Source organism: Protobothrops mucrosquamatus, unplaced genomic scaffold, assembly GCF_001527695.2.
Source record: "Protobothrops mucrosquamatus isolate PMUCROS unplaced genomic scaffold, P.Mucros_1.0 scaffold1701, whole genome shotgun sequence".
Classification (NCBI taxonomy): Eukaryota; Metazoa; Chordata; class Lepidosauria; order Squamata; family Viperidae; genus Protobothrops; species Protobothrops mucrosquamatus.
Genome location: NW_015387853.1, coordinates 59751 through 86847, shown reverse-complemented (window position 1 = coordinate 86847; position 27097 = coordinate 59751). Strand labels below are relative to the sequence as shown.

The 27097-nt window shown below is 40.2% G+C and overlaps 1 protein-coding gene across 1 annotated transcript in view; it reads left to right on the top strand.

The window, feature by feature from the left end:
- KIF20B (kinesin family member 20B) overlaps nucleotides 1-27097 on the top strand; it is an 86210-nt gene that overhangs the window by 41709 nt on the left and 17404 nt on the right. Inside the window, exons 21-30 of the mRNA XM_029285439.1 lie at nucleotides 6632-6770; nucleotides 7740-7862; nucleotides 8201-8258; nucleotides 8603-8728; nucleotides 10535-10674; nucleotides 11824-11979; nucleotides 13886-14053; nucleotides 17965-18111; nucleotides 22847-22921; nucleotides 23633-23833. Coding sequence (XP_029141272.1) covers nucleotides 6632-6770; nucleotides 7740-7862; nucleotides 8201-8258; nucleotides 8603-8728; nucleotides 10535-10674; nucleotides 11824-11979; nucleotides 13886-14053; nucleotides 17965-18111; nucleotides 22847-22921; nucleotides 23633-23833 — 1333 coding nt within the window. The remainder of the gene's footprint in view (nucleotides 1-6631; nucleotides 6771-7739; nucleotides 7863-8200; nucleotides 8259-8602; nucleotides 8729-10534; nucleotides 10675-11823; nucleotides 11980-13885; nucleotides 14054-17964; nucleotides 18112-22846; nucleotides 22922-23632; nucleotides 23834-27097) is intronic.

The window sequence follows — 27097 nt, the reverse complement described above, 5'->3', positions numbered from 1 at the left end:
AGGGGCAGTTAGATTGGTGAGCCACAACGTCTTGCTGTCAGTCAATGGCTACGCTCGCGTCAAAGACTGGAGATCAGTGGTCCAGGACGGGTGTGGCAACTTTGGCTGACTTGATCTGATTGGGCAGGAATACAGTCTACTACCCAATGGTGGATTCTCCATCTCCGTGCTGAGAAAAGGCGTTCAGGTAAGACAACGCCCCTTCTGACAAACAAAGTCAATGGGAAAGCCAGATTCACTTAACAACCAGATTACTGCAGTGATTCACTTAACAGCTGTGGCAAAAAAAGTAAAATGGGCCAAAACTCACATAACAAATGTTTCACCTAACAACAGAAAATTTGTGCTCAGTTGTGGTCATATGTCAAGGACTATCTTTATTGTCTTAATATAAATACGATTCTGTGTCAAAAGACCAAGAAAAATAACCATATTTCTGGTCATCTCTGAACCCTTTTCTAAAACTTATGTGTATAATAGTGATAACAGTAACAATGATAAAGGACTGAAACGCAAGACAACAAAGCTGCAGACTTCTATAATAGCTTTGGGGCAAGCATTATGAACATAATAGGGGTTGCTTCTGAATAAACAGTCTTGGGAACGGGTAGTATATTTCTTGGACAAAATGCTATAGAAGAAGCAGCCCTTCAAGGTAGACCAGCTAGGAAACCAAATGTATTACCAGTATTACCTTTATTGTAAAGCTTTAGTAACAAAACTGCAGGTCTGAACATGCTTCCTCTTCCTTTTGTTTATCTTGTGTGATCTAAGGAGGGCTTGTCTGAGATGTTACATTTTTGACTTGGGCTCAAACCCTTTTTCCCAACTGCCTTAGTCGTGGCTGCTTCTGCCCTCTACAAGAACATCATGCTTAGCAAACTAATTAAATGAGTAGCTTAAAAGGAGCTCAAGACTCATGCTCAAATAATACTCATGAATGGCTCCTGCCTCAACTGGAGGAAGGTATTAAGTCGGTTTTCTGGTACATGTAATCTTAAATATATATATTTTTTGTAATATTTTATTGATTTTCTAATTTTACATTTAAGTATTTAAAAAGCAACGTGGTGGCTGGGTTAATCGATAATTCAATAATATACAAAAAACCTTTAGTACAAATCTCAAGCTACCACATCAAATATTTCCTCTCTTTTTCCTTTAATATCTACTGTCTCATATTTGAACTAATACAGTTCTTATTAAATCAATTAAGTAAAAATAGCATTGTTATATTTATCAATAATTTTTTAGCTTATACATATCCTAGTTGCTTTAACATTCAATCTTTATATACAATCAATGTCCTGTTGTTAGTTTTTCCCAATTTTTAGTTTCCCATCAATATTTGAATTTAACATTTGATATTTATAATTTCCAAGTTTTAGGTAACCAAAGTTTCCTTTATCACAATTCATAACAAAGTCTAATATTCAAGATACACATCTATTTGAGTATATTCTATTTCCCACCATCTTACATCATCTAGTTAATAATACAGTATAACATCCTTATTTTCAACTAATTTCCAAATGTCTTAAATTTAATGACCAAAATTTCCCCTATTTCAACATCAAATATTTCCTCTCTTTTCCCCTTAATATCTACTGTCTCATATTTAAGCTAATACAGTTCTTATTATATCAACTAAGTAAAAACATGTTTATTACATTTATCAATAAATTTTTAGCTTATACATATCTTAATTACTTTTACATTCAATCTTTATAGACAATCAATATCCTATTTATTTGTTTTCCTCAATTTTTAATTTCCTACCAATATTCAAATTTAACTTTTAATATTTATACTTCCAAGTTTTAAGTGACCAAAATTTTCTTTATCTCAATTCATAACAAAATCTAGTATTCAAAATACATATCTTGTCAATTTGAGTATATTCTATTTTAATTAGTAATATAAAATCCTCTCTAATAAATCAAAACCCCAATTTTCTTCAGCCTTATTCTGGCTTTCTTCCTTTGCCAGCTCGCCTTCCATGTCAGTGCTTTTAAGTCATCAAATAGATCTCCCTCTGTTGTTATATATATTATTTGAAATAAAAGAGACCATCCAATCGCAATTTTTTTGGGAAGGGCTAGTGAATTGTCTCTCTATTATTCCAGATCCCCATAGTTGTCCTGATACGTTTGTCTTCCCTTCGATCTGTTCTTCTTGCTCCTCAAATTTCTTCTGGTTTATATAGAAAGTCTTTTCCATTTTCAGTGTTGTCAGTCCCTTTTCTGGATTTTCCATTGACTGTGTTTGTTGGTCAGGTGAATCCTCTATCATAATATTTAATTATTCTACTTCTTCTGTTATCTTCTGTGTAGTTGATTCTTTAATTATAGTCAAAATTTGGGTTAGTGTATCTAGGCTGACATCTTGTTCTTTTCTGTAGCATTTTATTTCATCACAAGCTGAAAGAATAGTTTCATGTATTGCTTTTAACATAAGGAGAATCTGTTCCTGGTCTTCATCCATATTCTCTTAGTAGTGTGTTAAATTAAGAGCTTTAAAGTCAGAGAATGAAAATAATTTTATAACTGGGTATAGTACACAGCTGAGCTTCTCACAGCTGCTATTTGTCAAGGTTGAAAAAGTCTTATCTGTAGTCTGGGCTTCCAGCCAAGTCTCCTTTAGACAATAACAAGTTGTAATATCAAACCTGGCCACAAGATGTCACCAATGTCGTTTAAGATTTTTTAAGTCCAAAATTTTTATAATCCTTTTTCCAATTTTCTTTTTAAATAAAAACCAAAGTCTTCAGTAAAGATAAGAAATCTTTTGGTCCCCAGATTTTGGAAGCATATAAATGCAGTTAGATTAAGGTTATTCTTTCAGTGTTTTAACTCCCCTGGATAGTCAGTCGCCGCTATTCTTAGAGGGTGGGATAGAAGTTCCCTTCCCTCTCTCCTCACAGGGGGAAAGATACTTTGGGCAGCTTTTACAGGAGAAGAAAATACTTAGGATTGAAGAGAGGTTCAGATCTCACGTAGTCTCATCCGTGCTGCTTTAGAAGTGTCTGGTGGTAAGTTTGACTTTGGCTGTCCGCAGCCTAGTGACGAGGGATGATATAGATATGGGAAGTATAACAACTGGACCAAATATCACTATGGAAGAGGTTGAACATGCAATAAAAATAGCAAAAACAAGAAAAGCCACAGGATCCGATGATATCACAGAAATTTTAAAATTGCTGGAAGACAATGGGAAGAATTTTTTACTGCAGCTCTTCAATCAGATATATGAAACAGGAAAAATACCAAATGATTGGCTAAAATCAACCTTTGTGACAATCCCCCCAAAAATAAATGCAAAGACGTGTACCGAATACAGAACAATAAGCTTAATGAGTCATACCCTGAAAATATTCCTGAGAATAATTCACACAAGAATATACAACAAAATTGAAGAGTAACACACAATTTGGTTTCAGATACAATCTTGGTACACGAGATGCACTGTTCAGCTTTCAGGTTCTTGCACAGCGTTGTAGAGATGTCAATCACAGTGTTTACATGTGCTTCATTGATTTTGAAAAAGCTTTTGATAAAATAAGACACAGCAAACTATTAGAAATCCTGAGACAAAGGGGACTAGATGACAAAGACATCCAAATAATAAAGAATCTGTATTGCATCAGGTAGCAAATGTGAGACTAGGCCAAAAATACTCAGCTGATGTAGAAATAAGAAGAGGGGTCAGACAGGGATGTATTCTGTCTCCACTGTTGTTCAATATCTACTCTGAGTCAATCTTCAACGAGGCACTGGAGAACATTGATGCTGGCATCAAAGTAAACAGTGTTTGGATCAACAACTTAAGATATGCTGACAATACAGTTCTGCTTGCCAGTAAGCATGAAGACCTTCAGCTCCTCATCAACAGAGTCACAGAAATATCTGAAAAATACGGCTTGAAGCTTAACACCTCAAAAACCAAGATCATGGTCGTCAGCAAACAATTATTCTCTTAAATTTTATATTTTGTATTTGTATCAAACTGTTTTTAAACTGGCTGTAAGCCGCCCTGAGTCCTCCGGGAGAAGGGCGGGGTATAAATATATAATAAATTCAATTCAATTCAATTCAACCCGTTAATTTACCACCAATAAATTCAGAAGGAATACCACTAGAAAAAGTTGAAAGGATCACACACCTCGGTTCCAATTTACATGAAAGCTGGAACATGACCGTTGAAGTAAAGACAAGGATAGAAAAAGCTCGAACAGCATTCTTCAAAATGAAAAAGGTCTTCTGCAGTCACGACATTAGCCTAAGACTGAAAATCAGGCTTGTCAGATGCTATATTTTTTCTATCCTGCTCTATGGAGTAGAGAGTTGGTCTCTGACAGAAGGCCACCTGAAGAGACTAGAAACATTTGAAATGTGGATTTACAGGCGGCTGTTACGTATAAGCTGGGTTGACAATATCAGAAATGAGGTGATAAGCTGCCTGGGAAAGCCAAGGGAAATCATCAAAACAATTAAAAAACGAAAATTAGAATATTTTGGACATGTGATGTGACAGCCAGAAAAATACAGCATACTCCATTTAATCCTCCAGGGAAAGATTGAAGGCAAACGAGGTCCAGGCAGAAGAAGAACATCGTGGCTTCAAAATCTAAGGGACTGGTTCAGACAAAATTCAGCAGCACTTTTTCGTGCAGCTGCTGATAAAAACAGGATCGCCAACATGATTGCCAGCGTCCGATAACGGATATGGCACAAGAAGAAGAAGAAGAGCCTAGTGATGAGCCATATTTCTATGGCTGATCTTTTGTCCACCGGTTTGGAGGGCTGCCCCGGATCGAGCAGAAGGGCTACCACTCTCCCGCTATCAAGCGGGGGTCCCCTCCTTGCTTGTCACCCCTACAGGGCGACTCTCGACCCTTTCCAGGGTCTCCCAGTGGAGCGAAACCAAACGCAGAAGAGGGAGCTCGTCTTCTGGTGGCAGCTGTGATAGCAAACCGGAAGTTGTTTCCCCCCCCCCTTTTGAAGATAGTGGTAACTCTTGTCCTTCCAAGTAAGAATACTTGTAGGTCAGATAAATGTAAAGAAGATTCAAATGTGAAAAGACCACATGAGATAGGAAACCAAAATTTTGGCTTTTAATATTAAATATTTTTGCTAAATGATTGAATGATGAAGCGAGGGGATGTCTACCAGATCTGAAGAAGGCATAAAGCTCTTCTTCAGGAATAGCTAGTGCCTTACAGGACAGGAACGAAATAGAGTTAAGATCTTGCTAGATTAGAGAAATAAGTTGAAAATAATAATGATATTTAACAGATAAATGTCATGTTCTTTAGTCTGGAAAAAGAGATCAATCTGTCACATCTTGAATGGGGGAGGATGTATGTATTTAGAAGAGAAAATTAATGCACTCTGCTTCTGGCCATTGTCTAGAAGCTTCAATTAATGCAAATTGCAGCAGCTAGGTGCTAAGGTACAGTCCACGTTAAAAGATCTACAGCAGGGGTCTTCAAACTTGCCTCTTTTATGACTTGTGGACTTCAACTCCCAGAATTCCTGAGCCAGGCACGCTGGCTGAGGAATTCTGGGAGTTGAAGTCCACAAGTCATAAAAGGGCCAAGTTTGAAGACCTCTGATCTACAGGTTGCTAGTTGTTGTATCTGCATAATTTAAGATGCTAGTTTTAACTTTTAAATCCCTGAACAGCTTAGGCAATTTTAGAGAGGCTGTTTCTCAATAGGAATCTGTTCAGACCTGTCTGGAAAGGCATCAAATGTGCAAGAAGATCTCCATGGAACTACATAGAACACAAGTAGTGATAACAAAAATTGCACATTTGGCTGATTTGGCTGGACTTCCCATATAAAATTGCTTGGAATCCAAAAGCGGTTGTGTTTGTGAAAGAGAAAAATAGAAGATTTCTCTAGAAACCTAAATTAGTGTCCTTAGAGTGTTTTTTCTAACAATTGTTACCCATGGTTGATAGTCTATCATAGCTTTAGTGTAACTAATGCAGGGGTCTTCAAACTTGGCCCTTTTATGACTTGTGGACTTCAACTCCCAGAATTCCTCAGCCAGCATGCCTGGCTGAGGAATTCTGGGAGTTGAAGTCCACAAGTCATAAAAGGGCCTAGTTTGAAGACCCCTGAACTAATGCCTCATAGATAGTCTGCATATAGCTTTTGACCCCTTTTGGTTTTCTCTGAGTTCCCCCTAAATGACATTATTTCTTTGTTCTGATCAAATACCAGATAGGTGTGTTACGTTTCTCCTGTCTATTTCTTTTATAACCCCTGTGAACATAACTAACAGAACTCATAAAATTGGAGATTAACATTTTGGGCCCATTCAAATAACACTGGTTGCCACGAGTCAGTGATACTGGAGTGGGCCCCATATGTCCTGGGGCTCTTGGAGGCAAAGACCAAACTGAAAAATTAAAGGCACAAATAATTGCTTGTTCCTATCTGAGAAGAACAAAATTAGCTACCAGTTCTGTCGAAGGGGTGCGAACCGGCTGAATACCACCACTGGCTCTATTCTATTCCTGATTTGTTAAACTAGAACTCTGCAGCTTAGGGGGTTATTCCTAAAAGAGTTCATTCTCTCTTTCTTGCACTCGCGTGCACGGGTGTTCTTTGTTTCTCTTTCAGATTGAAAGAAGAGCTATTAAAGAGTACTGATCTCTCTTCCCATCTGCAAGCAGAAATCCAGCAGAAAGATGAAGAATATGCAGATCTGAAGGAGAAGTTGGCTGATACGAAAAAGCAAATCGAACAAGTTCAAAAACAGGTCTGTAAGAGGGAAAAAAATTCTTTTTCCGTCATTCTGTATGCAACTCTTCTTTTGTTTTCTGCACTTACAGGTAGTTCTCGACTTACAACAGTTCATTTAGTGACCGTCCAAAGTTACAACAGCACTGAAAAAAGTGACTTATGATCATTTTTCACACTTGCAATCGTTACAGCTTGGCGACTGGTTCATAAAAGTGACTTATGGCCAGTTTTCACACTTACGACCGTTGCAGCATCCCCATGGTCACATGATCTAAATTCAGACACTTGACAACTGACTCCTATTTATGACAGTTGCAGTGTCTCAGCGTTATGTGATCATCTTTTGCGACCATCTGACCTGCAAAATCAATGGGGAGGTCAGATTCAATTAAAAACGGTGTTACTTAATTATTGTAAAATGGGGCAAAGTTCATTTAACAAATATTTCGCTTAGCAACAGAAATTTTGGGCTCAATTTTGGTCGTAAGTCGAGGACTACCTGTACTCTTAATTTGATTAGTCATGCTTGAAGATGTAAAATCAGGTTAAATTGCTGCATTCCAGGAAGAAACTAAACAGATTGGCCTTCTATGGTCATCAGTTGAGAACCTCTTTTGAAGGTTTGTTGGTGGTGGTGGATATCTTTTGTTTGGATTTTGTTCAAAGCCTGTTTAGGCCAGCATCACTGGGGAATTTCCATCCCCACTGGTGTAACAGAACTATCATTAACTTCCAGATTTTTCTGGCTCTTTCCTTTTTTTCTTGCAGTTAGTCCAGATCAAGGTCTTCTTTCCTCTCAGCTATTAGAAGCTCCATTTGTTCTGCTTTCAAAAGAGGACAGATGTTCCTGCTGGAAGTCATCTGTCTGCTCACATTGATGCTTGATTTGTCCTCCTTCTCTGTATTTCAAATTGTAACCCAGATATGTGGAAAAAGTAGCATTCTCCAACTAGTTATAATGTACCCCCATTGAATCTTTTTACAGGTGAGCACCATGCGTGCTGAAGAGAAATTGCTGCGGAGCAAAGTTAATGAACTTGAGAAGGCCAAAGGCCAGCTAACTGAAGAACTAGATCTCAAGCAGAGGACGATCCAGCAATTTAAGAAGGTGCCACAGAATATTTTGATCTTGGTAACATTATGGAGGGGGGTTAACGATGACCGGCGTAAGATGGCCCTTGGAGTGCAGTCAGTCTTTGCATGTGAATCTCCTAGTGAAGACAGCCAGTGCTTTGCGTGCCAAGACAGTGAAGGTCCAGAGAGATCCACTCAAAGACAGTCCGAATTTAATGTGGGTTACTACTATGTGTATTTAAGACTGCTACCTGCAACTGAACATAGGCAATTCTGATTTTAGAATTACCCAGTTTTTATGGTATTTTTTTTTTTTTTTTACAAAAAGTTTAATGTCTCTGTCTGGTGTTTTTATTTCTGTGTCCAAATCAGGATGATCTGAGTAAGAAGCTGGAGGACCTGTCACAGCAGTACCAGAAATCACGTGAAGGTATTGTAACAACTAGGAAGGAGACAGAGAGATAATGAGAATGTGTGTGGGGTGCACGTGTGCATGCTTCTAAATGTTTCTGCTTCTTATTCCCCCTGGATTTTATAATTTTGTTAACCTATATGTATTGATATGAAGTACTATATCAGTAAAATCCCTGCTCCTCCCACTAGCATGCTTCCTTTCTGCCTATAGCAGAAGCTGAAGCGGGGAATCACTTGGGTTAGAAAAATGGTCCTGAGGTCTATAGGAAGAGCTGCATCTCCCTGCTCCTGAATGAATTCATTTCATGGAAGGATTGCAAAGAAGGTTTACAGAGTAGCCATTTTTATTTCAAACTTTAGATGTACGTTGCAAAGAGAAAATCATTGAAGACATGAGACTGACTTTAGAGGAACAAGAACAGACTCAGTCTGAACAAGAGCAAATGCTTCAGGCCACGTTAGAAGAGAATGAAAAATGTAAAGCAGGTAAGCTACAATGGAGGATGATTCACATTATCCCTTCTGCTCCCTTACACAAATGCCAGGTGGCCGGTTGAAGCTGAGATGTAGATTTCAACTACAGGCAGTCTTTGACTTACAATAGTTCATTTAGTGACTGTTCAAAGTTACAAGGGCACTGAAAAAAATGACTAATGACCATTTTTCACAGTTACGACCTTTGCAGCACCCCCATGATCACGTGATCACAATTCAGACGCTTGGCAACTGGTTCGTATTTATGACCGTTGCTGGGTCCCAAGGTCATGGGATCACCTTTTGCGACCTTCTCACTGTTGTAGCTGCAAACAATTGCTAATCAAGGCAGTTGCTAAACGAAGACTACTAAATAGGCATGCCAGCCAGCTAAATGAAATATGTTTGTCCTAAAGATGTTTTTCATCTATGAAAAATGTTACACGATTGTTTTTGCTTGTAACATCTTAACAGGGCTCTATCCTTGGAATTTTCTGGAGAGACAGAAACTTACATATTTACTTCTATTTGAATCAGGATAAAAAGAATATTGGCATCCTTAAACTTTTGCATTGAAGAAAACTCCTGAGAATACCATGGATAAGGCAAGAAAACAAATCAGTGCACTATCGAGCAAAGAGTTCTCACTCAAGGCAGAAATGGCCAGGTTCGAATTGTTTTTATAGGTGGTCGCATAGTCAGCCAGATATTTAGACTGGATTTGACATTTTTATCCACCTATAGAGTCCTTCCTAATGACCTGGGAGAGGGGGATGTTGCTGTTTGATGGAGTTAAAGGCATTGTTGTAGGATGTAATCTATTCCAAATAAAGCTGCTTTTGCTTTTGCAAATGATGGTGATTTTGATTATTTTAAATTTAATGGCCAGTCAACTCAAGCGGACTTGGGTGGGGTGCAAAAAAAACCCAACAGTTAAGATTTTTTTCTAAATGCCATCCAAGCGTTTTTATTATTATAATATTATAGTAAGGATACTACAGTATAAGTAAGTTAATCCTCTGATGATACCTTTAACATGATCAAACAATACCTACCTATCCCAGGACCTTGGGAAGGATTCAGTAGGAAGATAAGAATGCAAAATCCAGTCTAAACATCTGGCTGACTGTGAAATAAACCATAATAATAATATTAGAGCCAATTTGGTGTTCTGGGATAGGCAGTTTGGTGCGGTGGTTAAGGTGCTGACCTAGTCCCACCTTTGGGCCAGTCACTCTCCCTCTCAGCCCCCCCCCCTTCTGACAAGCAAAGTCAATGGGGAAGCCAGATTCACCGGTTTACTAACTTATCAACTGCAGTGATTCACTTAACAACTGTGGCAAGAAAGGTCGTAAAATTGGCCAAAACTCACAACAAATGTCTCACTTAGCAAGAGAAATGTTGGGCTCAATTGTGGTCGTAAGTCGAGGACTACCTATATAGATATATCTGCACTTTGCAGGAGAATTTAATCATGAAAGTTGCACCCTTGGTTTCACAGGGCAGGAAATTTGACCAATCCAGTCTCTCTTGATCATCTGAAGTTTCAACTTGTACCAGTTCCTTGAATTCTGTAGTCCAGGGGTCTTCAAACCTGGCCCTTTTATGACTTGTGGACTTCAACTTCCAGAATTCCTCAGCGTGCCTGGCTGAGGAATTCTGGGAGTTGAAGTCCACAAGTCAACTAAGGGCCAAGTTTGAAGATCCCTGCTGTAATCTTTGTATGCAAATTGTGACTGTCTTCAGTTGCTGCTAATGGGATTCATTTGGTCTCTTGCAATTGTATGTCATGTTGCTAATGCACATATTTTGCTGTAGAATTGAAAGAATGGGACAAAAGATACCATGGACTAAAGGAGCAGAAGAATGATCTGAGGTCACAAGACATTAATGAAGGCCATGAAAAAAACACAAACTTGCTTCACGAACAATTAAAAGAATCGCAAGAGAAATTGGAGGTAATGCATCAATTCCTGTGGCAATATGAGACTTCATGCCAAATTACTTGTGGAGATGATGTGATGTTTTATGTTTCTCAAAAAAATCCCCTAATAAACTGGCATTGGTAGTCTTGACAGAAGAAACAAGGATTTTTACAACAGTATGATCAAAACGGCATGATTCTAATTTTTGCAAATTTCAGTTCCCCACTAACTATACTTAGGTTCTTGGGTAGAATATATGGGAAAACGTATTTCTTTAGATCAGGGGTCTTCAAACTTGGCGTGCCTGAGGAATTCTGGGAGTTGAAGTCCACAAGTCATAAAAGGGTCAAGTTTGAAGACCCCTGCTTTGGATGGTGTCAGCTCTAGAAGTGAAGGGCTTAATTGGTTGGTACTAACATTGTAATCCAATGCTATTGGCAAGAAGGAAGCCACCATTTTGAACAGAATTGGTAAAAAAGGACCGGGACATCCACTCCTTAATCTTATTCAGCTGAATATTGAGTCTGTGGCAGGATCATGAAGGAAAACAGAAGCTGATTCAAGGCAAATAAATGGGAGATAGAATAAAGCCTATTTCCCTTTCCAGTATGAAAGGAGTGAATGTACGGTATATGCACCCTATGCACGTGAATGGATGCATATACAGCAGGGGTATCCAGTGTGGTCAAAAAATTCAGGATGGCAGCTACAGTGGTGCAGTCAAAGCTCTGCTTGTTTCTATGTATGTTGGGCCTGCAAACCTCGAATCACACAATTGGAGTTCCATCTTACCTCTTTTGACCCTACCTTGACAAAAAGGGATGATCTGGCACCAAATAGTGGTCAAGACTGAAAAGTCCTGTGATTCCTTGATTACAAACAATTTTCATGAAAAAATTGGCTTCGTATAAAGTCTGTGTTTCTCAAATTGACATGAAACAAGATGAGAGAAATGAAGATAGAGCTCACAAATGCAGAACATGCTCTATAATGCCGTCATCTGCTAGAGTTCAGTGTCACAGGTGGATTTGATATTTAAACACTCTTTTGGCAGGCAGGCAAGGATGCTTTGAGGGATTTGGGGAAGGGAAGTGGAGATTTTCAAATTTCAATGGTTTTGCCTCTAGAGCATTTTCACTTCCATTAGAAGAAAAGGTGTAACTCTGATTCCTTTTAAAACAGGAATGCAAAGAACTGCATGAAACAGATCATAGGAAGTGGCTGGCAGAAAAGACGCTCCTCATAACTCAGGCGAAAGAAGCAGAAACTCTCCGTAACAAGGAGATGAAAAAATTTGCTGGAGATAAAGAATATTATGCCAAGCAACTCACAGAAGCAGTAAGTGAATTTTTGCTTTTTCTTTGTATCTCTGAAAAAATCCAAGAGAAAGACTTGTGAATGAATGCCTTCCAATTTATCCTGTGCTTTAATATTGTGCATGTGTGCATAGACAAATTATGTGTGTAAGAGTACATTCATACACACATGCACATGTTATAATACACTGTAGCTTTAAAAACTAGAAAGTCCTTCAACAAAAAAAAATACAGGGAGTCCTTGACTTATTACTACAATTAGGCCCAAAATTTCTGTTGCTAAGTGAGACAGTTGTTAAGTGAGTTTAGCCACATTTTACAACCTTTCTTGCCACAGTTGTTAAGTGAATCACTGCAGTTGTTAAATTAGTAACACCGTTGTTAAATGAATCTGGCTTCCCCATTGACTTTGCTTGTCAGATGGTCGCAAAAGGCAATCACATGACACCGAGATACTTCAAGCGTCATAAATACTAGTCAGTTGTCAAGCATCAGAATTTTGATCACGTGATCATGGGGATGCTTCAGGGGTCGTAAGTGTGAAAAACGGTCCTAAGCCACCTTCTTTAGTGCCACTGTTACTTCGAAAGGTCACTAAATGAACTGTTGTAAGTCAAGGACTACCTGTAATAGTCTAAACATCGGGCTGACTATATGACCAATCATAATAATTTCCAAGGATTTCTATCAGGACACTCTATGCAAGGCTGCCTTTAAAAATTACACAGAAATTACAGTTAACACAAAATATACTCATGATTGTTCAAAATTACAACAGTCCTCTGTCCAAAATGATAGCTGTTGCAATGCCCTCGTGGTCATGTGATCAAAATCCAGGCCTTTGGCAATCTCCCACCATCCTTATGATTGGCTGCAGAGACATTGCAACCGCTCACCTCTCTCTCCTCACCCTCTCAGCTGCCCAGCTGGCTCACCAGCAGCAAACTGGGTCCTGGAGGCCTTGGCCCCTCCACCCTTATGCACTTACTTTTGGTTTGTTCTGTTTACAGTCATGCCCAGTTGATGTGAGGCATGGCTTTCCTACCAAGGCTGCATTGAACCATCCTGCAAGCAAGTGCCGTTCTTGCGGTCCTTCAGAAGGTTCTTTCTCCAAATCATGCCAGGGCCTCCCCCATCCCCTGAGGCACACTCTGCTTAATGACCCATTCATCACTTAACAGCCAGAATTCGGAGTGCTGGGCTTGTAGTCATTGAGCAAAGCAGTCACATGGTGCCTTGATGTATGACTGCCACAACTTACAATCAGAATTCCAGGCTCAAAAGTCATGTTTTAAGGTTACTGTTTTGGTTACCAATAAGTTTTGGGATGCAATCTAAAATGTTGGTTTTGACCCATATGTCTTTTATCCCAATGCTTGTTGGCACCAAGGTACTTACAAGATAGCCTCCTTTGCTTTGAGTTGGCCCTCTCAAGTTATCCTCCACTTATTTAATGGTTTCCCAAATAAGGAAGGTGAAGGAAAGTGAGGGTTTTGAGCAATGTTTGCTGTGATAGTCTCTGGGTTATGCAACATCTTCCTTTCTATATTAGATTTAGCATACACTAGCACCCTCATTGTTGGCCAGGGGTATCCATGGGGAATGGTAAAAAAAGTCAAAATGGTGGCCACAGCAGTATGTTACAGTTGAAAAACAGTCAAAGCTTTGATTGCATTGCCAGAGCCATCATCATAACAATTTTGATCATATCTATGGACACACCCACCTCATTGTTGGCCTTCCGGAGTTAAAGACAGTTAAAGACCATTCCCAAGGGCCATTGGGGAATGGTCACCATTATATTTAGCACTTTATGTTTTGTGGTTGTTTCTGTTTTTATCGGCTTTTATATTTTACTTTGTTTTTATGTTTGTAAACTACAAAGAATCGTAATGAACCCAAACACATCTGTCATGTCTTCTCTCCAGGAAAAACTTGTGGCAGAAAAAGACCATGACCTTCAAAGATGGCGGGTAGAAAGAGACGAATTGGTGGCAGCTCTGGAAATTCAGCTGAGTTCTCTAATCTCAAGTAATGTACAGAAAGATAAGGAAATGGAAGAATTGAAAAAGATGATATTGAAATCTTCTGGGAAGGTTTGTATAGTATTGTTACTCCTTCACAAGTCTTTTTCCTCTACTATTCTCAATTTGCCTATCATGAGAGCACAGATATGGTTAAAAAAAGATGATGGTGGTCTTGGCAAGGTAATCGAAGGCCTGTCGATCTGTACATACATGCAAATTGATTTCCTTGTTCTTATGACCATCTGGCATTTTTGACATCTATGCTCCAAGAACACTCACGTCTGCCTATTGCCACTTTGCAACATTGTTTAATTGATGTACACACCACCTGATTTCCAATGACAGCTCATAAGAAAACAGGAGAATTATAAAAGAACAAAGGAATGTAGCAATAAAAGAAGGTAAACCAGAAAGCAGAGATGGGAAAACTGGGCAGCAACAAAACACATATCTACTCCTTGGAGGTAGCTATACCCATCCTAACCAAAGGCCTGGTTGAAGAGCCAGATCTTCAAGCCTCTCCAAAACACCAGTAGGATGGGAACCACCCAGACTTTTTCAGGAGGAGGAAACCTCATTCCAGAGGGCATGTTTGATGGAAGCTTTTTGGGGAGTTGTTGACAGCTTTGAGAATAATTTTACCTTCACAAGGAAACTTCTGGAGACAATGCACTCATTATTTATTAGGAAATAGACACACTACTTCAACTAACTTGATACTAGGAAAGATCTGCCTTACACAGAGAGGAGTGTAGCCTAGTTGCCCAACTAGAAAGAGTGATGTCAATCACATTTGCATTGTGTGACTGTCACGTGTAGCTTCCAAGTTTTCACTCTTGATGGTGACTCTCTGAGGAAGAATTTCTGGGGAATGGCTATGAGAATTTCCAAGTTACATCTGGGTGGCCATTAGGGGATGAATGCTGAATTAGATAAGATGGTGGGTTGATCAAGGGGGATTTTTCTTTTAATCCAGCCCTCACACAAGACTAGTGTTTTCTGTGGTTGCTTTTAAGAAATTATCAGTGGCTATACACAGAACTCTGTAAGTTACATAATTAAGCACGGCATTCTCCATATCCTCTGGCTGCAGGCCAGGCTCTTGATATTTAAAGTTGCTGATTGAAAGTTCACAAGAACTTCAATCAATTTGCACCTTTGGAGGTGCAAAATCACCACCAATCTGTATCTCTTTCTTCTCTCTCCAGTTCTAAGTGCTTCCACAGCATAGGCTGGTTTGCAACTGTCAAGTCATTGTTGGAACTAATAATAATGACAAATATGAATTTATTCTGACACAGGTTATTCTTGATTTACAACCATTTGCTGAACAATGGTTCAAAATAACAATAACCTTGGAATGGATGCTTTGTGATGTGTAAAGGACTTCCAAGTGTTGCAAAATATTGCCTACACACCTTGGTCACATGATCGAGAACTGGATGCTTGGCAATCATTTCATACTTACGACCGGTTGCTAAGTACACCATGATCATTTGCAATCTTTGTTGGCTTTCCCAGAAAGCAGTAAGATAAGGAAAGTTGCAAGCTGTTGCGCCTTGCCAAGAGGACTGCCTCTTGTCTCTGGAGGCTGGCTGAAAGAGCTGCCTATTGGGAAGATTTCAGCTCCATGTGGAACTCAAACTCTCTGGCACCCACCTTTTTCACTCTGTCCTAATGGTGCAGGAGATGGCTTAATGACCACAACTGAGAGTTTGGGATTGCAGTTATTGAGCAAAGCAATAACATGAGCATCTTGCTTAAAGACTGCTTCATTCAACAACTGAGAATCCTGTCCCAATTGTGGTTGTAAGTTGAGGATTACCCATAAGCAGGTTTTCCAAAAGGTCTTCCAAAGCGTTTAAATATAGACTGGTTTTAAAGATCAACACTTTCACAATTAAAACAATAATGTAAAAGCAGACAACCTTTTCTCTGGGATTAGAGGGATATTTTTTTGCCATGCAGGGAGAAGCTACCAAGTCAGTTCCTTTAACATAATTGGAGAACATTTAAAGGTCAAATAAATATTTTAGATTTTGCGGTGACTTAAGACACCCAATTTGCCACTTAATTTTTTTGGCAAAAACAATTGATTTGGGAAGGTGTTTATTTTAAGCATTCCTTTTTAAATGTTGCAATTCTACAAAAACAATTGTCCAAAATGTTTGGCCTTATCTGCACAGGGGAATCACTGTGAGCCTTAAATGTGGCCTAGGAAAGCTTTAGCCCTAACTGAGCATAGAGCAGAATATTTTGTGAGAACCAAGGGTTGAATTAGGGCTAGGTAGCAAAAAGTAAAGTAAAGTCTCCCTTGAACTAAGTGTCACTGGCAATGATTTAATGTCCATGGGGATTTTTTTCCCCCAACAATGCAGAAGTAGTTTACCACTGCTGTCTTCTGGGATGACCACATGGAGAATAAGGAAGACTAGAGAGAGTAAGGAAGACGATCTTAATGGAGAGGTGCAAGACCAGTCAGCAGAGTGGTGGGGTGGGGTGGGGCATGAAACCATGTCTCCAGCACTAACATATGGAAGTTAATATATGGAAGTGGCTCAGGTAGATAGATACCTCCCTAATTCACTGAGCTATAAGAAGTAGGAGGAGATACAGCAAAAGACTTGCAAGATTGATGGCGGCCCCACTAGACAGATCAGATGAGGAGATCAACTCTACGGGAAGGTTAAATGTCTACGGAGATTCTCTATCATCCAGGTCATGGTTGTCTCAAAAGGGGCTTTTCAAAAGACAACTGGACTTTATTGGTTTTTTTCCCCTTGGAAAAAGAATAAGGAAGATCACCTTGACAGAGATATGCAAGGGCATATCTATAGCCATGGCAAAAGGTGGGGGGGGGGAACATGTGGGAAAGCTAAAACTATTATTGGAATTGATAATCAAAGCAGAATCTTGCAGGTCCGATTATGTTGTACCTTCTTTCTTATATTCCTGTGAATTAGGGAGGTTTCTATCTGAACTGCTTCCAACTTATTATCTGTCTGCTAGGAAACTTAAAATATGTTTGCCCCCACCCCCCATTGTTCTCTCTACAGAACTTGCATATGTCTATCAATGTCCTCTTTCTTATTCTTTACATAGACCAAGATTCAAATTCCTACTTGATCACAGACTCCTGGCTGATTTTTGGCTAATCTCTTTTTCTTACCCTATACTTCCATTTTATCTACAAAACCCGACACAGCATAGCATAGCACAGAATATCAAGAACTGCCTTGCCAGAATTAAACCCACCATCTGGTCCAAACATTTAGGAAGGGTCTCTTACCAACCCCCCCCCCCCCAAGCAGTGTATAGGGGATGTGAGCCAGGTGGCTGGCCTTTTCATTTATATCCTTCATGCTGTGGAACAGGTTTCCTGAAAGTACAGTTGACCCTATCCTCCTGGGCAATTTCTGAGACCATTAACACCTCCCTATTTCAATTTGCCTTTGACCTTGAAATATAATGAGCACCAATTACATTAACTAGTATCCTTTTTTTAGGATCTGATCTGGGTCAGTCACTGGGACGGGAGGTTTAGTCTTCTGAGCTTTCGCATTCGTGCTAGAGCCCCATTCTCAGGGAAGTAGAAGAGTCTTTTTTTTTTAGTTTTATGTTTTGTTTTTATTGCTTACTGCTTGTGATCTTATTCTGCTTTATTGTGCACTACCCAGAATCTCCACTGATTGGGGTAGTTTACAGATCTTGCAAATAATCAAGTAGGCTTATTTTATTTAAAAGGAATGTTGGGAGGGAACGAGGAGAGACCCCCCATGTACATCATCTTACATTCCCAAAGAAAAACCAGGCTACAGATGCAATGAATAAAGAATATGTTTAAATTAAATACTATTGAACAGAAAATGTACTGAAATCCCCATATTGATCCACACATCGCTACGTTTTAAATTGTGTTCTTATTGATCCTGTCTGAATCTATTTAGCTAAATATACAATGTCTTTTTTTTCCTGTAAAGGAACACAAAACTATCCCTGAAGGATTGCCAGATGATGATTCCAAGGAACTAATTGAGATTGGATGTGAGAATGTTGTCTCTGCAGTGTTGACTATTTCGAATGGAGCAGAAAAAACTCAGGTGGAAGAGTCCAGTAACTCTAAGCAGGTGCAGGTAATGGTAGTTTACAAATTTAAGTCTTCTTAGCTGGGGTGCGGATTTACTCTTAGCATACTAAAAAGCAGAGACATCACCCTGCCAACAAAAGTACGTATAGTCAAGGCCATGGTTTTTCCAGTTGCAATGTATGCCTATGAAAGTTGGACCATAAGAAAGGCTGAGCGCCAAAGAATTGAGGCCTTTGAACTATGGTGCTGGAGAAGACTCCTGCGAGTCCCCTGGATTGCAAGGCGATCAAACCGGTCAGTCCTAGAGGAGATCAACCCTGACTGCTCTTTAGAAGGCCAGATCCTAAAGTTGAAATTCAAGTACTTTGGCCACCTAATGAGAAGGAAGGACTCACTGGAGAAGAGCCTAATGCTGGGAAAGATTGAGGGCAATAGAAGAAGGGGACGACAGAGAATGAGGTGGCTGGATGGAGTCACTGAAGCAGTAGGTGTGAGCGTAAATGGACTCCAGAAGATGGTAGAGGACAGGAAGGCCTGGAGGAACATTGTCCATGGGGTCACGATGGGTCGGACACGACTTCGCAACTAACAACAACAAAAAGGAGTGGTGCATTTCCTTCCATTTTGAGGACCACCTGAAGGGGGAGGTCTTAGCGTGAAGCAAAAATATTAAGTATTAGGGCAGAGCAAATATGTTCTGCCCTAATACTCCCATGGAAAGTTTTGTGTGTGCAGATTTACTTTCATTGTGGGTCTCAGATAAGAATGGGGCAATTTTGGCTTTGTATCTATTATATTCCAAAGTTCTCCATTCCTTTAAGAGTAGCTTTGGTTTGGTATGCTATACTGAAGCTAATATAGCAAATTTCTCCCATCCCACTCAAGACTTGACCATTTCTATTGCCTCTGCACAACCTGTGGCTCTTCCCAAATGTTAATATCTATTGGGGTATGAGTCTAGTTATAGAAGCTGAATAGTTTTCTCTAATGTTAACATTTTCCAGTATATATCTAACATGAAACAATATTTTATTCCTTCTAATCTAATTCCAGCAGCATGCCCTATTTTCCTGTGATAAGAATGATCCCATGCCAGGACCACAGATGTGGGACCCCAGTTTTGCTGATAGATGCTCACTAGCAGCTTCCAGTCAACCAGAAATAGTCATCTCTGAACATGCTGCAAGACTTAGGATTGTAAGTTGAAAAACAGCCCGTGAGTCGAAACCAAAGCAGCCAAGCAAAACCCAACAGCTGAATGATTCATATGCTCACTTACAGTTTGTCCTGGAGAACATATAAAGCTGGATCAGAGTTCAGGACCTAACACCAGGCATATGGATGAATTATCAGAGGCCCAGCCCATCTTGCAAAGGTCCCTCTATAGATAAGAAGCTCATAGAATTATAGCTCTGGATTGTACAATATCTACGCTGTAGTATAATAAGAAAGGGGAAGCAAACCCATAATTAGCTTTCCTGAAGAGCCTAATACCATAAACTGTTTTTTTCCTCCAGTGGTGATCCAACACTCAATTCATAGCCGTTGGTAGAGCAAGAAACCAAGATCCTTAGAACAGTGGCCCTCAACCCTTTGGGCACTAGGGACTGGTTCCGTGAAGAGAGTTTTTTTCACGGACTGGAGGGGCATGGTTTTACGTACTGCCTGCATCCCATGGATGGGACTTCGCTTGTTTGTGTGGCCCGGTTTCTGGCATGCCACAGCCCAATGCTGGTTCATAGACCGGGGGTTGGGGACCCTTGTTCTCTTTTCCTAATCCTGCAGCATACTTTTTTCTTTTTGTTTCATAAAGCCTTTCCAAAAAGAGTGTAATGCACAAAAAGAGAAGAGTTATTATAAATAAATTTAAAAGAGAACTTATTGGCAGGAAGGCAAATCAGGAGGTAATCTAATGGTTGCAAATACTATTTCTGTCTTCCAGAAAATAGGTTATTTCTAAAATGAGCAAAATAAATCTTTGTTGAGGATTGAACCCTCACATATATACAATATGGAATATTGATCTTGTACTACTTGTATTCTGATCCAGCATGAAGTATTAGTTCAGTGAGCTAAGCACTCCAGAGCTTACTCATTTAAAAATCTAATATTGAAGCAGTTTCTCTAAATTGAACAAGACTCTAGTGTCTGGTTAACTTTCAACTATGTTTAGTTTGGAAGAGAAGGATTAGAAGGATTAAATCAGTACAACAATTCTTTCTATTAGGGTCTTTAGCAATTGTTCTTCTTTGCCTGTACTCTGTTAAATTGGTTAAATTCCTGAATTAAAGACTATTAATGGTAGGTTATTGTTGTTGAAAGAATATGTGTGTGTGAAAAAGAAACAATGCCCACCATTTTTATTTTATTTTTTGCTTTGAGGGCCTCAATTTACTCCTGCAATCAACTAGGGGAACCACATCTGATGTCACTAAAAGGATATAGCTGGGTTTATTTTTTATTTTTACTTTAGTGGGAGATCTGTGGAGAAGAGAAAACAGAAAGTAAATAGTTTTGGAGGCAAACTGCTCACATTTATAATCTCTTCCAGTGGCTCAGAATTGTGTTGCCAATGTTGAGCATCACAATGGCCAGATCTTGGCCCTGCAATTTTTGGGGGGAAGAATAAGAGGGTTATAAAAATGGAAATGGAAGTGTGCCTTCCAGATGACTCCCAATCCTATTCCCACCCAAGAAAAAAATAATATTACCCCAAATGGCCTATATTTTGTTGAATGTGGCTGCCATAATACTGGAAATCACATGCAGTCAGGAACTGCCTGCTAGTTATGCCAACTGTTTTTATAGTTATTAGAAGAAAGTGATTGCTTTATCTGGTTCTTTTGATACAGCAAACTTCCAGTTGCTGTAAAACTTTTTTAAAGAATGGATTTGATTCCAGATATCCCGACGCATTATTTAGAACTAATTTTTTTAATTGCTTCTTCGGGTGCCATTTTTCTCAAGCAGACATAGCCCATAATTCTACAGCATATGTTATTAATATAATTGACAAAACAAGATATTTGAAATAGGATAAAGTTGCAATTAAGTGCTGTTCCAGCAGGAGGATATTATGGTAGAAATCAGGGCACTATTATGGTAGAAATCACCGTATTTTTCGCTCTATAAGACGCACCTGACCATAAGACGCACATACCGGTAGTTAATATTAGCACAAGCTAACGGCGGTTCCTAGACAAGCCTACCAAACCTTACGCTCCCTAAAGCTCAGAGGAGAAAGGGTGCAGCCCAAGCCGAGCTTTTGATCAGTTGGCGCAGGCACGTGTGGACGCAAGTCCATGCGTTCGAGGCTTCCCTCTTTCCACTCTAAAGCCGGTGCCTCACCTTTTGGACCCCGGGGAGAAACGGGGCTGCTTTGGCCGTCCGAGCCCCGGCTCCACATCACCCCGCTGCTCCTCAGCCGCTGCTCAAGCGCTCCCCGAAAAGCCCCTGGTGAAGGAAGCAGCGCCGCCGCCGCCCGACCCCACCCAGCCGTTCTTTGGATGGGGGGAAGGCCTGCCCGCTTGGCAAGAGCAGAGGAAACGGGGAGGGGCGCCTTGGGCTGCTTGCGCCACAGGCTCTCCTCGCAGCTTTGGCTCCTTTCGATTTTCGGATGGGCGACAAAGCGGCCCGTTTCTTAGCGCTGAAGCCGAGGAAGAAACGCTGGGGCGGTTTTACCAGGAGCGGAATGATTGCAGTTTTGGGCTGCTGATCTCATGACCCACCCTGGAAAATGAACAAAACAACTTGAGAAGCCTGATTCCGTCGTGTTTGTCGCGGGCTCGCTCGAAGGACTGAACCACGTTGTGGCTACAACCTGGTTGTTTTATAATGGGGGTGGGAGGAGGACAAGCGGTTGACCTATATAATAAGAAAGGGGGGTGGGCAGGCTGACGACCCCCAGACCTGCGCCGGTCAGCTGGAACGTCAGGCAAAGCTTTGGCCGGTGCGGAGGGCGGAGGGGAGGCCGCCGCAGCGCTGAACTCCTGCGCTTGTCAGCTGGGAGGGCTGGCGACGGAGCCGGCTGGCGGAGGGCGATGGGGAGGCGGCGACTCGGCGGGCAGGGTCCTGCCTGCCCACGAATGTCGGGCCCACCCGCCCCATTTGTAAAAGAAAAAGTCTTCCATCCATGCATAACGCCAGCAGTTCTGTGACACGGGGGCTTGAGGCACGGGATGCGGAGCGGCGCCGTGGGAGGCGGCAGGACAGGGGGGAGGGGTTACCTGCATCCTGCCAGCCGACCTCTGGAAGCCTGCCTGAAGGAAGAATTTTAGGGGGTGTGGAAAGGGAGACAGACTGAGGGCTGTATTAAGACCATAAATGGCTGCTTAAGGAGACTGGAAGGGAGGAGAATTCGGGGTGGAGCAGAAAACACGGGGGGGGGGGGAAGGCATTAGGAAATAAGCACCAAGGTACCTGGTGCCTTGCAAGGGATTCCCGAGTGTTCCACAATTGTTTTTTCTCTCTCCTCTGCGCGAGAAAAACTTTTGCGGCGTAAATCTGAAATGAGTCCCTGGGGGAGGGCTCTCCTTGCTTCCCGGCCAGTATATGTTCTCCTCCCCTGCACTCAGGCTTCAGCTCCAGGCGGCATTCGCTCCATAAGATGCACAGACATTTTCCCCCATTTTTTGGGGGGGGGGAAGTGCATCTTATAGAGCGAAAAATACGGTAGATTTCTCCTCTTGGCCTCTTACACCATTGGTGGCAACAAAACCATGTGCATTTCTGAACAATGCAGATCTTAAAGTCCCGTCAAATTCTTTCTTCCATAGCTTAAAGAAAAACAAGCTAACTTGTCAAATTGCAACACTATTGGAAATGGCTCATTACTGCAACAGTCTAGCAAGGTATCTTCAGGAGATAATATTTTGGTAAGCACCCGTCTTGTTTGGCATAGTGGCTAGGGCCTCAGCCTAGAAACAAGGAGATTGTGAGTTTGCCTGCTTTAGGAAACAAACCTGCTGGATAACCTTAAGCAAGTCATTCTCTCTCAGCCCTAGGGAGGAGGCGATAGCAAACCATTTTCAAATATCTTGCCAAGAAAACTGCAGAGACTGGTTCACACAGTTAGCAGGAGTCAAAACTGATTCCAAGATAATTATTAAAAAAAGGCCTATCTAGCCAAGATGACATTTTGCCCAATGGTATTTAATCCTAGAATAGATATATGGATATAGAATTGAGGCTGTCAAAGCATTCTGCTTCTTGCTGTTGGATTTTGCTTCACTGAAAGTTGTTTAGTTTTCAAATGAAACTGGTCTTCTGGGAGTAAATCACTTGAGGTTTATTGATGCACTTCTGTGCTGCTTTTCAATGTTCTGTCCTGCAGTAAAACTGTACTTCACTGAGTTCTCCTTTGATAGGACAAGTTTTTGATATCACAGTGAAAGACTTACTGCAAAGATTTGAACAATGACATAGATTGTGCAACAGAGTCACTTTTCCTTAGAGATTTCTGATCATTTTCTGAAATTGTCTGTTTTGCTCCTCATTTTAAGGGCAAATCTAATAGTATTTTCTTCTGCTTTCCATTTTATGTCATGTTGTTATACTTGTAGGACCAACCAGATGCTGTCTTAGATTCTTATGAAGTGTCTTCTGAGAGTGAACAAATTAGCCGCTTTCCAAAACCTGAAATGGAAATTCAGTTTTCACCTTTGCAGCCCAACAAGATGGAAGTAAAGCATCAAGGAAGTCCTTCCACAGTGACTCTTAAAGTACCCAGGACAAGGAAAAGGAAGAGCTGCACTATGGACGAGGTACAAAGTTTGGAAGAAAGCAAATATTCTTAGTGTTTCTTATACACTTCTCAAAATAGTACTTCTGAAAGAAATCTAAAAAGTTGATTATTAAATCACCAAAGGATGTAATCCCAAACTAAAGAATAAGTCCCATTGGATTCAGTAAGACACACTTCCTTATAAATGTACAATTAGTCATGATTTCTTAATGATTTGGCTTGTACAGTTGTATGTGGTTTTTTAAGGAATTGGATGCATCTAGTTCTATGTTTATAATCTAGGCTAGTGTGTCTCAACCTTGGCAACTTTAAAATGTGTAGACTTCAACTCTCAGAATTGAAGTTGAAGTCCACATGTCTTAAAGTTGCAAAGGTTGAGAAATATTGATCTAGGTAGGCAGTTGCTTTGTGCTAAATTAAAGTACACCTTACTTTAACTGTTGCCAAGAAAATAATAGGAATATGTCCATGAAGCCACCAGAATTTGGGCTCAAATCAAAAGACTTTTTTTTAACAACCTGCACTAATAGTTATATAAGTAGTAGTCATTTTGTTTAATTTATTTGGGGAAAAAACAGGTTCTAGCCTGAAAACATGGAGCCAGTTTATCACAAGTCTCCTTTTTTAACTAATGTGTACTTATGATGTACAAGCCTGAACATCAAGTGTGTCTCTTTCCCCTTAAAAAAACCCCAGAAAATTCCACTCCAGGGAATCTGAATGTGCAGCTAAGATCTGACTTTGATCAGTGCCCTCAAATGTTAACATCATTTCTTAACTGTCAATACTAATTTTTTTTCAAAAGTCACATTTCTAAAAGGGACTGTTTAACTTCAGGTTTGAAATTTTATATGAATACTTAGGGGTGACTGCATGGAAAAATAACTTTGTCTTCTCAACTGTGCTTCCTTCAAGAATAATATGCTGTCAGGTTTCTGGAAAAACAAACTTAGAAATAAGGACATTTCTGATCTGAGTCAGGTACTGAATCTCTTTAAGCTTTACATGGCAGATAAACAAGTACAAGTAGATAACAATACTTTAATTCAGGGGTCCCCAACCCCCGGGCATGGCCCACTACCGGGCCACAGCCTATTCGGAACCGGGTCACGTAAGCAGAGGGCCAGTGCATGTATACAGCTCAACTTGTGCAAGAGGTTGGCCAGGTCTGTGTGTACACATGCACATTGCTCAACTTATGCAAATGGAGCCGTGCGTGCATGCACATGTGTGCTGGCTCGCTTCTCACATAAACTAATTCCCCTCTCCCTCCCCCAAGCCGGCCCGCCAAACCACAAAGGTTGGGGACTGCTGCTTTAATCCTTCTTCACATTTCACCCAAATACCACATTTATATTATAACAATTATCGCAGCTGATCTTTCATCTACTATTTCTTACCATCTCTTGTAATCAAACCTGCTTTTTCAATATACAATAAAACTTCAATTTAACAGACCATTTTGAGGAGAAAAGGGTATCCATTAAGTTGAATACCCATTATATTTGAATTTTTGTATTAAAACGAAGTCAATCATTTTGTGTCAATTTATAGCATTTGCTTAAATGTATAAGTGGAAATAGACACAAATAATGTATTTTTATAAATGATCTTTATTATTTTGGAAACAATGTTCATTGTTTAAGGGTAAAACTAAGCAAAAATTTGTTTACAGTATATCAAGTCCACTGAATTGTAATCTGTGAATTGAGGTTTTACTGTCTCTGTCTTTTGATCAGAACTGTTGCTTCCTAGCTGAAATCTGCCACTATTTATTCATATCCAATAACACTTTTGTGAGATGGTAATCATGTCGGTTTGAAAATAAATTTCATTTGAACAGGTTTTATTTTACTGCTTTAATAAAAAGAAAAAAAAACCAAAATTGGTCACACATACTTTCACTGAAACATTTCCCCCCCCCAAATGTTAAAAGGTATAACCTTATTTCATTTGAGGCCACAATATTATCTTAATCAGAATGGAATACCTTATCAAAGACATATTTATACAGGTATCCCTTGTTAAGCAATTGTCTCAGAGAGCAACTGTTCATAAATATGACGATAGAAAATGATAATTAAAAAAATCATTTTCTAACCAATGTGCTCCTTTATTATACAAAAGTCCTCAGTGTGAAACTGATTAAAGTCTGGTCAGTTTCAGGCAGTAGCAGCCACCCACCAAAGGGTTCCAAGCAATTAATTAAGGTCCCAGAGCTTGATAACCTTCCTTCCTTCATGTCAGCTTAGATTTAAAAGAAAAAAATAGTTTATTACATGAATAATGTGATAGGAATAAGAAAATTAGGGCATCATTTATAGTATAATAAATCTATGTATGGTTCTTTCCCCCTCCTCTTCCTCCCCCTCCCCCAGTAGTCCTCATTCCTCAGTAGCCCTCTGGCACAAAATACAAAGGCAAGTTGGTCCCAGCCAGCAGGCAATAAATTTTTCTATTCTATTCCACTCCATTCCATCTATCTGCCTATCTATCTATCTATCTATCTATCTATCTATCTATCTATCTATCTATCAATCATCTATCTATCTATCTATCTATCTATCTATCTATCTATCTATCTATCTATCTATCTATCTATCTATCTATCTATCTATCTATCAAGTCCGGAGAATAATGGCGCTTGAGACGATGCATTTCTAACAAGTCTTTATTCTCTGCTTCCAATCTACGAACAACCCGAGCAGAGGCACACAGGCCTCTATTTATACCTTCTGATCCCCGGGCAAATCCAACCAATCACAAGGCGGTCTTTTCCCGCCTTGCGCATGCGCGCAAGGCTGGCGCCACTCAGTCTGGTCCCGGGCAGCTTTTGCAAATACCCGGGACTCTTGCAACGTCCCGAGCCTGCTTTTGCAGGCTCAGGACACAACACCCCTCCCCCCTAGATGAAATAATACTGTGCCCACATGGACGCCAACATAGTAATGGTTTATATAATTAGCTGTTGAGTTAATGTCACACAGTGTGTGTAAGGTGTGGGGCTGTTCCGTCGTACAGAGACCCAATGGCCCCAACATCGTTTCCGTAGAGTCAACCAGCCTGGACCTCTAGTTCAGTTATTGCTATTTACATGCTCACCTTACGTAATCTGCAAGGTATTTGGGAGGGCCTTTGACCCTTAGCGACCTTCTCGGACCTGGGGAACTTGTAGTGTTTTCCCCGTTGCTTCCCACACTAGGTGAATTGACCTGTGGTTGTCTTGTGACTTCTGTTTGACTTTCCTGCCCGTCTCCTAGGCTCGAGAAGTCAGGACTCTGTC